The following is a 14,575-nucleotide window of genomic DNA, read 5'->3' as shown; positions in this document are numbered from 1 at the left end:
CAGCGATGTTAGATGATAAAAAGAAAAAATTAGAATAGAGAAGGAGTGAAGGATTAAAGAAGAAAATGAAACCGAGGACAGGCGACAGGAGCTGTGGGCATGGAGAACAAGTCATCAAGGCAACTGGAAATTTTCGTGAACTATGACACCGAGGTCAGGAAATCCTTTTGGGTGGGGAAGAAACTTGGGTGGCAGATGTTGTTTAGAAACAACGAGACTGATGACCTTATTCAGAGCAGGAAGAATGACCGTTCCAGCCATTCTCAGTTTAAAGAGGCTGCAAGACAAGCCGGGCAGCAGAACTCCTTAGGGTCGTTCCAGGTTGAGAACCACAGCCTTCATTCTTCCCGTCTGCAGCTCTTTCTTAGGCTGCGAACTCTGAAACCCGAGAGAAGCGGGGCTCAGGAACCTGGATGTTAGTAGATGCCAAGTTGTCCATTGAAGTTCCGAGGCGGTCGGCCCCCAAATCTCACAAGGAAATACTGCTAAGTTCCTTTTTCCAGGGCATCTACTTCCTCTCAAGTATTGCAGATGTAATCATAAACACAAGCCAGTTACAGCTACAACCACAACCTCACATCCTAGCGTGAAGCCCCCTGACTCCCGCAAACAGTTCCCAAGCTGCTAGAAACCCCGCCTCCGTTTGTAACCATAGGAACGGCTGACATGCCGCGAGCCTAAGATTCCCGGTTCCGCCCCCTCCTTAACTAATATTGTTCCCCACTATCTGTCCACATGGGCGCACCGCCTCACTATTGGTCAGTGCCCTAGGACTGTGCCTTGCCTCAGCCAATAAACGGCCTGTGCACGTGCACACCCGCGTACCCTGATTGGTCACCACTCCTTGATCACGCACTGCCTTCCTGAGCCAGCCCGTGCGCGGCGGCGCCAATGAAATGACTCAGTATCCATTTACAACCAATCAGCACGCCGCGCGGCTCACAGCCAGCCTATGGGCGCGCGCCGGGGGTGGGTTGTCCCGGCCCTTTTCCATTCCCAGTTGGGTTTGTTAAAGCGACAGGCTCCCCGGCGCACCGGGGCTCCACCGGGCACCGCAAAGCGGCCGCGCGGGCCCTCGGCGTGAGCTGGCGCCCGTGACAGCGGCGCCGCTCTGCTCGCGACCCCGGCTCCAGGCCGCTGCCGACGTCCTTGGTGCGGCCGCGCCGGCCGGTAGGATGGGCGGTGAGGCGGGGTCCGCGGCGGTGGTGGGCTCCGAGGGCCGCGTGAAGAGTCTAGGTCTGGTGTTCGAGGACGAGCGCAAGGGCTGCTACTCGAGCGGCGAGACGGTGGCAGGGCACGTGCTGCTGGAGGCTGCCGAGCCGGTGACCCTCCGCGCGCTGCGCCTGGAGGCCCAGGGTCGCGCCACCGCAGCCTGGGGCCTGAGCGCCGGCGCCGCTGCCCCGGCAGCCGCCTCGGAGGTGGAGTACTTGAACGTGCGCCTGAGCCTGCGCGAGCCCCCGGCCGGTGAGCGCGGGCCACGGCCCTGGAGAGGGACTGGCGGGACTGGGAGGGGGCGCGCCGGCGGATGCCCACCGGCTGGGTGGGCGGGGGGTCCGCCCACGGGGTAGCCGGCCTCAGTTTGGTCGCCTTGACGGGCGGGTAACAATGCCTGCGCCCCCCACCTCACAGCACCGGGGAGATGGTGCTCACCTCTGCTGGCGCCCCGCCCCTGGCTCGCTGGGGTCTGACTGGCGCCAGGGTCCCAGGACCATCTAGGACAGCTCTGGGAGTGAGCCGTTGCCATGGGAACCTGTGATGAGCAGTCAGGAATCAAGGATCTGGGGATTTAGGTTCCCTCTCTTGTGGTCTAAGGAATGGAGGGCGGAACCAGAGTTTACGAGGTTCCATTCTGGGGTACCCAGTGTTTATGGGGGCCCCTTCTCCCCCGCCCCGTCTCTAGATGCTAGTTCTTGGTGCATGATGAGTTAGCAAAACCTCAGTCTTAGGAGGAGGGAAGTAGCTCCTGAGCGTTACGTGTTCAAAGGAAGTGCTTTTTGACTTGATCATCATACTTGGTTTCCCTCCTTTGGGGAGTGGGGTAACTTAAGAGTTCTACGTCTGTCTAACTTTCTTTGTATTTATTTTTCACTTCTTTTTGTTTCCTTTGCATTCTCTTCCTCCCTCCTCTAGCCCACCCCCATAGACTTTTAGTGACAATGGGATCTGGGCACTGTAAGAGTTTCTGGAAGAACGATGACCCTTCTTGTGAAGTCCAGTTAATAGTGTAGGCTTTTACACTCTTTAAAGTGCCCATGTAGAAACTCACTACATGGGTATTCTATCAATATTAGGTGCAAAAAAATACTAGGAACGGTGAGTCTTAGTCTTCTTTCAGTTGGTAGGAACTACTTTAAACTATTTTACTTTTTGCCTCATGAGCTTCAGCATTTATCTGTAAAATAAATAAGGGTATAGACTCTCGGCCCTTGAAGAATAAAATACAGCGTATCAGTGTTTAACCCTTGCTATGTATTATACAAAAATCAGTAGTAAGTGCAGTTTTTCCTTGTCCTGCTGTGGAGAAGTAGACTGTTCACAGTTAAATCCTCAAGGTACGTGAGAATCGAGTAATCCCAGAAACTGTGGTGAGGAAAACATGTATGAACCAAAGCCCTCTTTTGGATTAGGAAGTGTAGTATGTTAGGTGACAGTTCTTACCTGCCTTATGCCCTTTCATCAATATGGTTTCCAGAATCAACCTATACATGCCTACCCCAAGGTAACAGACAACACAGATTTTCAAGATGGCTGACTGGAGTCAAGGGCAATGGAAGAGGGAAGTCAATTGGTTTTTTGTCCAGGACTTTGGACTCTGTATCTCTGTTCCCATAACTACTCAGTAAATAGATAAGATTAATAGCAGTTGGACCTGGGATTCGAAGTAAAAAAAACGCTTTGGTAAAATCTGGGCTATCAAATAGTGTTTGATTCACAAGTCAGGTTTTGTTTTGTCATTCTAATGGAATAGAATGGCTAACCCTAGACAACCTGTAGCTTGTTTTAGAATGTACCATAACAAACCTTGACAAAAAGTAAAATCATGGTCTGTTTTAGTTGATTTCATTGAGAAAAAAAATCACTCCTCATATCTGTAGCTTGGAAGAGGCTAGCAACTTTACATAGTTGTAGACTCTTAGGTTCGTTTAATTCCAAAACCTAGCTGAATTTCAGCCACCTGAAGAGATTTTTAGAAATCCAGATATTCGGGAAGTATGGCTGTGGGATCTATTTTCAAAAAATCTACTGGATAATTTTTTGGCATTGTTAATCTAACTACTTGCTATCATGGTGATTGATTTTCTTCATATTTTTATTCAATAACTATGGTAGAAAGACAAGACACATCAGAGAGTTGGTTTCACATCTTGGTCGCACACCAAGAGTATGACCTTGTGCACGTTCCTCATCCTTCCTGAGCCCCAGTCTGCCTCTGTGATGGTGTTCTAGCTCCCACGCTCACCAGTGCTCTGAATTATGAGTTTGGGCTGAAGGACCATTAGCGAATGAAACATCTTGTGACATTGTAGTTATTGCATAAGACAAGGGTAATAAACTATAAGAGCAGAAGCAGAAATGGGCACATGATTCAGCTTGTGGACCTTCTTAATTAAAAATTAATAAATAAATGAGAAAGCAAGCAAGCAAAGATTTGATTCCAAATACTATAACCCAGGTTCATCAACTTTCTCAAAATTTTTTCCTATTTATGTTTTGAGGTAGTTGAAAGCCTCATTTTAAATGTTCTAGTTCCTATGTTGATTTGTTTTTTCTCTGAAGAGGGAACTTCATCTCTCTCTCAACCTCTTCCAATGTCCTGTGCAACTCTGTTCTTCACACTTGCCTGTCATGCTCTGCCTCATTCCCTTCCCTTCATCTAAACCCCTTCTCACTTGTCTCCATGCCAACCCTTACTTCAACAGCAGAAGTGGTCCTCAAGATGCCCCCGCCACTGCCGTGGACTCCAGCATGCTAGGGTCATTACTTGTGTACAAGTGTCTGTAGCCTCCTTTCCTCCCAAGGTCTATTTGGGGATTGAAGTTATTTAGCTTTGTATCCATTTTGTATCAGCTTTGTCCCTGACATTTAAGCACTGTAAATTTTGAACATAAATGAAATCCACATTTTTAAACATTTTAAGTACTTTGTCATATTCAGTAATCTAACGATTACAAATTAGAACTTTAGCCCAGCTCTAAGGAGTGTTGGGATTCCTTGAGCCTAGTACCTGATAGCTATAAAATGGAGAGGCTTCCCTGATTCCAGTGCTGTAGCACTGCTGGGGCTTATAGGGCGGCTCTGGACACACCTGAGCTCTGGGACTCAGTCTGTCACTGTCATTTAACATGGTCTCATGTCCCTATGACTTATTCACTTAGTTTCCAAGTCACCCACCTGTTGAATATTTCTATTTGAATGATCTTAAGTGGCAAATACTTGTAAGGTTTTTTTTTTTCTAATATATTACACATTGAAAATTGGAGATAGATTCAGGAGACTTAATGGGCCAGTAATGCATTCCTGTTTTCTAAAAGTATAAGGTTGAAATGTTAACTGAGTTGATGACGGTCTTAAAACTCTAGTATTTAAATGAAAAATTATCCCATTTCACTCGTGATTTCTGGCCTTTAAATTTTTTTTAATGAATGGTTACAGTAGAAATCTCCATTTCGTATCTACTGACCAGGCAGATCTGAGAAAGTTCTCAGTCTGTGCTGCACTTTCTTCATCTTAATCATCCCACCCTTGATGAGGGAATTTAGTTCTGAACTTGAATCTATGCACATAAAATGAAGGGAACATTTATAAGTATCTCTGGGGAGCCACCCAACCAACACTGATAGCCCTGGAGTTGGCTTTGGATCTGAACGATACAGTTTCTGCACTCATCAGAGCTCCAGCAGTGCCTCTGGCCTTGCTAGGTCCATCCACACCCTGCCTCCTGGCCTTCTCACAGTCAGGGGTAAGCCTCTGCTTGAAATGAAATGGGGCTGGCTGACCCCAGAGCAGGAGGAGGGAGTCGTGGCCATGCTTGGCCAGGCCCACTCCATATCCCAAGTTAAACAACATCCCCTATTAATCAGTAATGACTCCTGCCTAATAGTTTGTCCTGTTGGTTTGGCTATTTAGTATTCAGTATTCATAATATTCCAAGTAAATTTTTCATCTCCTTTTCCATCTCTGCCCAAAGAATATTTAGTCTGATTTTTGTGGTATACCCAAAATAAATAGATCTGTTTTTTTCTAGATTAATTTTAGGTCCAGTTTAATATTGGTACCTCATGTTAGTATAATAGTATACTAACATTAGTATACTCATGCTAGTATACAAGTGGGGGAAATAAATGTTTATGTATATGTAGGTATGTATGTGTATATGGTTGTATACACATATATATGTATATGGGAGCTCTGGCATTTTATGGTAATTACTTGTGTAATTGGTCTATTTGCAGATAGAAGATACATACATGTATACATACGTATATATATATGTGGTTTGAAATTGAGTAAACTTGGTAAAAGTTGATTCAAAATTTAATTCTCTAAATCTCAGTTTAATGTACTTTTTGACGTATATTCAGTGTTATGTATAGCTAGGAAAACCTTTTTAAAAAACTATGATTTACATTGTGAAAATTCTTGATGTAATATGAACCTTAGTGAAAATAAAATGTATTCTCTTTTTTAGGTGAAGGCATCCTCTTACTACAGCCTGGAAAACATGAATTTCCATTTAGCTTTCAACTTCCATCTGAGTAAGTGAAACTGTATAACTGGGGATTTCCTTTCCCTGCACCCTGTCTATCCAGTTGTATGGGCACCAAGTACCTTCTGACATTCAGGTGTGCATGTTTATCCTGAATAACCCCTGAGTAGACCTAACCTCGCTCACCTTTTTTTTTTTTTTTTTTTTAAAAAAACAAAACAAAACAACACTTTAAGGGCTTTTCCCAGTTTTGTTAAACTGAAAAACAAAGTTAAAAAGTCATCTCTTTGGTTTATTTCAGACCTTTGGTAACCTCATTCACCGGGAAATATGGAAGTATTCAGTACTGTGTGAGAGCAGTTTTGGAACGACCCCAGGCACCTGATCAGAGCATTAAGCGGGAACTCCAGGTCGTCAGTCACATCGATGTCAACACACCAGCATTACTAGTAAGTTCTTCCTCCTTCCCCTTTTCCTCCTTCCCTTCCATCCTCCTTCCTTTCAACTATGGTCTCTACATTTAGGAAGTCTGGTGGCAACCTGTCCTGTCACTTTCCGATATAATCTTATAACCCATAGGCATTCGCTATAAATATGTGATTCTAAGTTGGGCAAATTACAAATTGTGTGTGTTAGTACTATTGATTGTGTCCCTGTTGTTCAGGGCTTCTTTTGCCAGAAAGTTACATGGGCTTAAAATGCATTAATAAGGCTTAATAATAATAATGCACACACACAAAGTAGTTACTTTTCCCAGAGCAGCCACATTCACAGGGCTGTGGTATTCTAAACTCTTCGCTAATAGCAGGTTGAGGAACAGTAATTATGGAAGAGTATTAATCACGCCCAGCCTGTTATTGAAGCTGAGGCCATTATGCTGTGTCTCCTTGCATTTTGCATGTCATTTTCTAACATTAAGTAAGTGCATGCAGCTGCTCTGGAGACCCTTTCACTTATCATTTCCTTATGACAGATTTGGCCACATTAAAGCATTGAACTTCTAATAATCACCAGAAATACTGTAGGCTGATAAGAAAGATTAGGCTATAAGTAACAACAGAATAGGCAAGATGGGAGTTAATGAGCTAGATTCTTTTATCTAAACCCATATTATCAAAATAATATAAAATTATACCTTGTACTTTCATGATAGCTACTAGGACCTAATGGTTCTTCATTTAAATATGAATGAATGATTTTTTACTTCATAATTTAAACTTTCCATCATGATACTGATGTTACAAAGATATATTTTTAGTATTGGAGGTTTCTCTTTCTAGCCAATGTTTTTAAAGATCAGGAAAAGAAACAGGAGTTAAAAGTTGTTTAACTCTACTTCCACACAAAAATGAAATAGAATTTACTCTGATGTTCACCTTTAGATTATAAAAATGTAACAGATATGCCCTAGTTGCATGGTCCCTTGTGGCCAAAATCGTACAGTAGCCAGACCCAACTGACCCGGCTTATAACTATGACTTATCACCTGCTCAGCACCTATTTTGAAAATTGATGATGGTAATAACTGCTTTGTGTTTTTAAAAACTACTTAGAATTGGGTGGTTAACTAATTCTAAACTATTTATGGGGCCATTGTGGCAAATAATTTAAAGATATTTTATTTTTTGGCAAAAGAGATACTATTTGTCCTTTACTATCCTTTTATAATTGAAAAAAATATTGCAACTTTGGGTTTTACAGTGAACTTTTGGTTTGTGTGTCTTGTAAACTGAGCATTTTAAACAGTATTTTATAATACTGTTTTATAAACAGTATTATATAAGCGTCTTGTATCGCTTATCTTACTACTGTAGAATAGAAAGTGGGGTGGTGAGTTCAGTAACCCTTTAGATCCATTACACTAGGTGTGTTATTGCACTGCTGTTACACAAAACCCCAAAATCATTCTAAGTTAAGGACACTTGAAATTTCTGCCTAATACATTTTGAAGTAAGGAAAAAAGGCTGTTTGCTTATTCCATATTTTAAATGCCAAGACAAAAAGAACATTCTGATTATTGATTTTTATACCATTTCTCCTTTTCCTGATCTACACATAAAGTCTTTAAAAAAAAAGTAGTTCTGTCATATTAATAGGTGCTACTACAGTTTTTGATTGCTTTTTTAAAGGATGGTATATCACTTCCAAGAAACACAATGAAAATATAGGATAAAATAGAATGATGTCATCCTAATTTGAAACTGAAAATTCACCTTAGTTTTCCTGAAAAGGGAATGATTTTTAATGCTTTGTCTTTAAGTATTTTACCTAGTTTGTCACAGGAAGATAAGAAAGGTTGATTTGTTGTTTTTTGGAAGACATTGCTGTACAACTGTTTAATAAAAAATGACATAGCTTTAAGTTCTATGCGTTTTCTAGACCAGTTTAATTATTTTTATTATTTGAACTTTTCAAGACCCCTGTATTGAAAACTCAAGAGAAAATGGTTGGCTGTTGGTTTTTCACTTCTGGTCCAGTCTCGCTGAGTGCCAAAATTGAAAGAAAGGGATACTGTAATGGTAAGCAAACTGTTTAAAAATCCAAATGCAAGATTCATTCATTTTATTAGCTAATTGTAAGTGATTTTTAATAGTGTGTTTTGTAATTTACCAAGTATATACTATTTTAAAACATGAATAATACAGTTGTCTGGTTCTAGTATAAATAATTGATATTTAAATATCTGTAAATAGATGAGTGGATCCCAATAATCCTGGTATTTCTGACTTCGGTCCTGGTACTTTCGTAACAAAGACTAAAACCAGTAGAGTGGGAAAATGCCAGCATTTTATTTTAATGTTGCAAAAAAATGTTCCGACCAGTGTTGCTCAGAAGAGAGCTGTTGTCATATGAAAATACTGTTAGGCATTCTGACTCCATGCTGGGAATTCAGATATATGGGAGGGGCTAGAATGTAGAACATTGACACTCTTAACAGTCAGATTGATATCAGAACAACAATCTGTGAAGGGCCCAATTCCGTCCAGTGGATTTGGCCCCCACTCCAGGGTTCTGGCTTGTTGGGAATGAATATGGTATGGAATGGTATGATGGTGGATGTATAATGTGGGTGTAAAACTTGCCTACTCCACCCATTGCTTTATTTGTATATATCAGTTCCTAAAATGGGAAGACTTTGTTCTTCTGTTGGGAAGATTTTAATTTGTTAGGCACTAATGAGTTTGTTAGTGATCTTCTGTACTTAACGTAGTACTGAATCATTTATTTGTATGTCTTCTCTTAATTTTTGTAGATACTGGTCATTTACAGATCTTTAGAATTGGTAGTCTAATATTGCTACATTAGAAAAGTGAATCATGCAATAGTTAGAAAACAGTATCTACCACAACCTACCATAAATTTTCACTTCTCTGACTCAGATTTGCAATGTAAGTTTTCCATGAGGCTTCTCAACTTGTTAAAGCAGCGTTGCCACGTTTCAGCTTTCATCAGTAACGGCTTTGTTCCACTGTGGAGAGAATTTCCTCAAGGGTCTCTGAAGGTGTTTTTGTTTTCTTTTTAGGAGAAGCTATTCCAATCTATGCAGAAATAGAGAATTGTTCCTCTCGTCTGATTGTTCCCAAAGCTGCCATTTTCCAGACGCAGACGTACCTGGCCAGCGGGAAAACAAAGACCGTGCGGCTCATGGTGGCCCACGTGCGCGGGAACCACATCGCCTCTGGGAGCACCGACACCTGGAACGGGAAGACCCTCAAGATCCCGCCCGTGACGCCGTCCATCCTGGACTGCTGCATCATCCGAGTGGACTACTCCTTAGCTGTGAGCACGGCGCTTGGTGAAATTAAAGACGTAGCATGGAGCCATACCTGGTGCCATGTTACTGAGAAGATGTACCTTTAATACCCAGGAAAATGTCATTTTATGTCAGCATTACAACAAATTGTGGAATATATGAAGATTGGCCTTTGTTTTTTAATCAAAAACTATCCCTCTGAGGTATTTAATTAAATAACATGGAAGAATGAAGGTGCAGTAGGGCTGCTATATTGAAGACATGTACTTAACTTTCTATGGTTCTGTGTAAGCTGTGCTCACTTACAATGAAGTGTATTAAGGCCACACTTCCCCATCACAGAGCGTTCACTGTATTTCGTGGGGTCTTCATTTGGTTTGTTCTTCATTTTATTCGTCAGGACAATTTACAGTTGTGTTGGGGGTGGTAGCAGACAACAAAAGCATTTTTTCTATGAAAAAATAATCGGGTTTTTTACTATGAGGTTTAACTTACATTTGTGCCTTTCTCTCTCTCTCTCTCTCTCTTTGTTGTTGTTTTGTTTTTTGGCATATTAGGTGTATATTCACATTCCTGGTGCTAAAAAATTGATGCTTGAGCTGCCCTTAGTGATTGGCACGGTTCCATACAATGGTTTTGGCAGCAGAAACTCCAGCATTGCCAGCCAGTTTTTTATGGATATGAGCTGGTTGACTCTGACTCTGCCAGAACAGCCTGAAGGTAAAATGTTCCGAGGTTCTTTCAGAATGCAGTTTTACACATAGAGTACTTAAGAACAGGACTTACGAGATAAGAAATGCTCAAATGATAATTACTGCTGCCACTACAACTATCCTTACTCTTTTTATTACTAAAAATCATAAAACATTATTCCCAGAAGGGACTGAGAGTTTAGCTTATCCAAGACAGAAAGCTCCTAATGGCAGATCCAGAAATACAATCTACATCTCCTGATTACTATTTATAATAGTAGAAGAATGGAAAATAATCAGAATACTATTATACTGTGTTATGTTGGTGTTTTCTGTAGCCACATTTCAATGATTCTTTATTTAACCTAGACTAAAACACATCTCAGAGAGAATATAAATCAATGTTAATAGTACTTTAATAAAAGCAGAATCTACTGAATATTTTTTTGTTGTAATGGGCACAAAAACTTCCTGATTAGAGGAGAAAATACCAGTGTTTTATCTTCAAATTAAGCTAAATTCCTTGTTCCTGTAAGAGTTCAGAAGAGATTAATGTAATTAGTTTTTACCTGGATTTCTTAGATCCAACTCCTTTTTTGTTTCAGCACCACCAAATTACGCAGACGTGGTGTCGGAGGAAGAATACTCTAGACACGTTCCTCCTTACCCTCAACCCCCTAACTGTGAGGGGGAGTCGTGCTGTCCTATGTTTGCCTGCATTCAGGAGTTCAGATTTCAGCCTCCACCTCTTTATTCAGAGGTAAACAAAGCAAAAGAAAATTAGACTTGTGTTGTGCTGTTTGTAAATAATCCTCTGTGTCTGTTTTTGACTCCCGATTAGTAGGGGATACATACAAAAAAATTTTTACGATGGCGATAGATTATCACTGATCCACTTACCACATTTTGCGGTGTTTTCTTGGTGTTCTCTAGCATACATGTAGAGTACCGTGGATTGCCTTTAAGGCCATGGAATACAGAGAACTTAAGTGGCCTACTGGGACTTCTTTAATAGGCTTTAAGCAGTTTGGCTTATGACCATATAATTAGAAATAGATACTAGAATCACGTTTAAGAATGTTGCAGTAGTGATCTTGGTCTGCTCGTTTTTACAGGTTGATCCACATCCTAGTGACGTAGAAGAGACCCAGCCTGTTTCCTTCATTCTCTGAACATATTTCAGAAATCACTGTGTTCATCGCCAAATTAGAATGTTGGTTCTTTCCCCCTGCCTTTTTGGGGAAGAGGGAGGGAAGATTAGCTTAAGAACATAAATGAACATCAAGACTGAAGGTGATAGAAATTAAAGAATGCGTGAACTTTCCAGTGGGCCAACAGGATTGTTGCACAAGTTTGTGATGTGGTCTTGTATCCCCGTAGAACTATGGGACGAAGATGTGAAAAGTCACAGAATGTAATGGAAGTCCTGATGGTGATAGAGTAAGTGAAGAGTGCCTATGCTGACCCAAGAGAAAGGTGCCTGTAAACAGTGAAAACACTATGCGAGCATATCTTTACAAAGGTTTCTCAAAGTAGAACAGATGTATCCTCAGCTTTAAGACGGTATGGACGCATTGGAAGGAGACTTGATTTTGGAGAACGTAGCAGCACAAGGGTGTGCATGAACAGGAAAGGGGCCCACTCTAAATTAAACATGAAGCGAGACCCTCTGGTGTCAGGGTCTTCATGATTTCTAACCATATTCCAGAGGACTGAAGTCCTTAAAAGAATCCTTTTCTGAGGTCATGGTCTTATGAGGTTCTAATGAAGTAATACAGTTTTCACTCTTTTAATGGTAGTTTAAGAGGTAGTTTGTAAGTTGGCTATACAGTATTATGAAACCAAGAAAGAGTTCCTTCCTTGAAAGGCTTGTCAGTTGAAAGGGGAAAGGTGTACTTCAATATGAAAACACATTTTGTTGAAAGTTGCACTTTTTATCCCCTTTAAGTACTTTAGCAGGGTACATGTTTGATTTTCCTCATGTCTTATTTACCTAGGAGCATATTAGAAAAAGACAGGGTTAAAAAAAGAAAAAAAAAAAAAGGCTTGCATCCTTAGGATGCCTTGATAACTGCACAAGGGGAGAAAAGGCCTTTTTTACCTACCTCTAGTGGGGTTATCAGAATCAGATATGTTTTAAAACTCCAGGCCGGTGAAGTCTTCTTTGGAGTTTCTGCTCATTTGCAGTAGCAATCTCGTCTCTCCTATCCCTAAACCTGAAACTGGACCAAGGGCAAAATCTATAAGGTTAACATCAGTTGAAAGTTAATATGTGTATACCAAAGGGTATTTCAAAATAAATGCAAAATCAAGGCAGAATTACCATTTTCCATTTTTTTGAAAAGTCATATAAACTTAATTTCTGTCAAGAGACTTAAGTCTACTGATGGCAGTCACTGTGTTGTTCATTGTTATTCCAGTTCTTTAGTAATTCTGTTTAAACTGTGATTTTTTTTTATTGTTTTGGTGCAATATTTTATTATCCTTTAACCTCAGGATATTCAGACCAACAAGATTGTGTTGCTGCTAAAAGACTGAGCAGTGTTTTTACTGTCCCCCTGTCCCCTCCTAGTCACAGTCACATGTTCACTTGTTTTTACTTTAATCTGTTGGTTTTGTGAGCTGAGAGCATTTCTGTACACTAAGTAGAAGGGAGGTAGGGGCTCCCATGATAGAGATTTTGGACCAGCCCAGTACTTTGGTTTCTCCGTGTCCTGAGGGTTAGATCTGGAAACCCTGGTGCTTCCCATGCAGAATACTGTACTTCATTCAACTGAACAATTAGCTTTTCTTTCAGTCAGTATATTTCGTTAGAAATAGAAAAGTTCTAAGGTTAAATTTTGTATGTAAAAATTAGTTGGACATTTGATTAGGGATTTTTATACAAACATTAGGTAGATGTACGCTTTTCACCCTTGGGCATACCTCTCTTCTCTGTAATCACATAAGCATCTTAAGCCGTTCTTTGATCTTTTAAGCCACTGAATGAAAATCACAGTACAAACTGTTTTACCAATAATTGTGGTACTGAAATCGTCACAAATCTTTTTTCCCTGCTTTGGCTTTTTGGTGATCTTTTATTTTGCTTTGTTTTTGTGGGTTTGTTAGCTATGTGCTGTCTAAACAGTTTTATTTTTACTTTAAAAATAGATCACCTTCAGCTATTTCTTGACCTCTGAGTTGTAGTTTACATGTTTTGTCAAGACATTTTCCATCTCCATGATACCAAAACAAAGTAAAAGAAACAAAACAAAATGGTATGGAGGAAGAGAAAGTTTACCTATCTGGCTGCAAGTAGAAAAGCAACTGCTTACTGGAATCCTTCACTAGGAACGTTTTGTCACCTTTTTTAAAGAAATCACGAAGTGCACCCACCAAATTAAAACAAAGCTGATTTTTTAGCACTTAAGAGAATAGCTAAAAGGTATGATTTGCCTTATTGAATTGATATTGGTATGTCTGACCTTAAGCAGTAGGTTGAAACTGCATACCTTTCTATAATCAAATTATTTGATGAAGGTAGAAGATTCTACATTGGAACAGAGAATACTTGGGAATGAAGGTAAAAATTTAGCTGCTATTTGCTTGTTTATTCTCCTCTTGCTTAGTTTGCAAAGAAACTGTGGCCTTAGAATTTTCTTTTTGATGCAAAAATTTTGAAATTGAGAAAGTGCATCTTTTGGCACACAAAATTCTTCCATGGGCAGAACTTTACTTTCATGTTTTTGTTTTGCACAATAAGAAACTCAGTAGGCAGGGGTTATGTTTTTGATAAGTTAACTATGAAAGCTTTTTATTTTTATTATAAAAATGTAACAATTTAACCCACAGGGGGAAAAAAAAAAAGATTGTATTTTGTACTCTTGTCTGAACCCCATGGGTTCCTTTTGTTAATAAAATGATTACACTGATGCTGTGAGTTGCTAATTTTGTTTTTGTTTTGTTTTTATAACACTATGACTTAAATTGTTACAGACTTAAGGGAAGTCAATACCATGAGACAAAATGTTACTGCTGTTAAGATCCTTTTGTAAATGTGTGCTATATCATCAGGCCAGGCACAGCCCTGGTGGATTCTGAGCCTGTTTTTATGATGGCCTCAGTTTCCCCAAAGGTAATCGGTTTTTAGCATTCTATGAAAAAGAGTAGTTGAGATGAGTGATTAAGCTTAAGCTATATTGGTCATTGAGAGAACATTATCTCCATTTATTCTCAAGTAATAATGACCACTTCTTTAAAGCTTTCTGAGTTTTCATGTTTGTTTGGCCAGAACCTTTCCAGGATTGATTGAGTAGGTCTGGTGGGCAGTCAGTGGACTCATACCGGGAAACACCTGTACGTAAGCCTCCCCTTTCCACACACATACTCAAATGGACAAAAGTTACATATTTTGTGCAGGGAATATGTAACAATATGTCATCT

At 40.3% G+C, this 14,575-nt stretch overlaps 1 protein-coding gene and 1 long non-coding RNA gene across 3 annotated transcripts in view; both read left to right on the top strand.

The window, feature by feature from the left end:
- LOC309654478 overlaps window positions 1-14,575 on the top strand; it is a 453,970-nt gene that overhangs the window by 368,393 nt on the left and 71,002 nt on the right. The window lies entirely within an intron of this gene.
- On the top strand, window positions 995-14,065 carry ARRDC4 (arrestin domain containing 4). Of its 2 annotated transcripts, XM_082448457.1 has the most exons (8): window positions 996-1,464; window positions 5,690-5,756; window positions 6,009-6,156; window positions 8,124-8,226; window positions 9,231-9,487; window positions 10,019-10,181; window positions 10,759-10,913; window positions 11,269-14,065. In XM_082448457.1, the coding sequence occupies exons 1-8, from the start codon at window positions 1,176-1,178 to the stop codon at window positions 11,323-11,325; spliced, it is 1,239 nt and encodes a 412-aa protein (XP_082304583.1). In that variant the 5' UTR covers window positions 996-1,175; the 3' UTR covers window positions 11,326-14,065. The 2 variants fall into 2 exon arrangements, with proteins under 2 accessions (XP_082304584.1, XP_082304583.1); XM_082448458.1 differs by lacking the exon at window positions 10,759-10,913 and having other exon boundaries at window positions 995-1,464.

Source organism: Balaenoptera physalus (assembly GCF_965194825.1).
Source record: "Balaenoptera physalus genome assembly, chromosome: 2".
Classification (NCBI taxonomy): domain Eukaryota; kingdom Metazoa; phylum Chordata; class Mammalia; order Artiodactyla; family Balaenopteridae; genus Balaenoptera; species Balaenoptera physalus.
Note: the sequence above shows the minus strand (reverse complement) of the source record. Positions and strands in the feature narration are given on the sequence as shown.

Excerpts from the sequence above, each read along its gene's own strand:
- ARRDC4 (XM_082448457.1), top strand. The coding sequence starts at position 1,176 with ATGGGCGGTGAGGCGGGGTCCGCGGCGGTGGTGGGCTCCGAGGGCCGC. Across the intron at positions 5,757-6,008 it reads AGCTTTCAACTTCCATCTGA|ACCTTTGGTAACCTCATTCA; the intron begins GTAAGTGAAACT and ends GGTTTATTTCAG. Across the intron at positions 10,914-11,268 it reads CTCCACCTCTTTATTCAGAG|GTTGATCCACATCCTAGTGA; the intron begins GTAAACAAAGCA and ends TCGTTTTTACAG.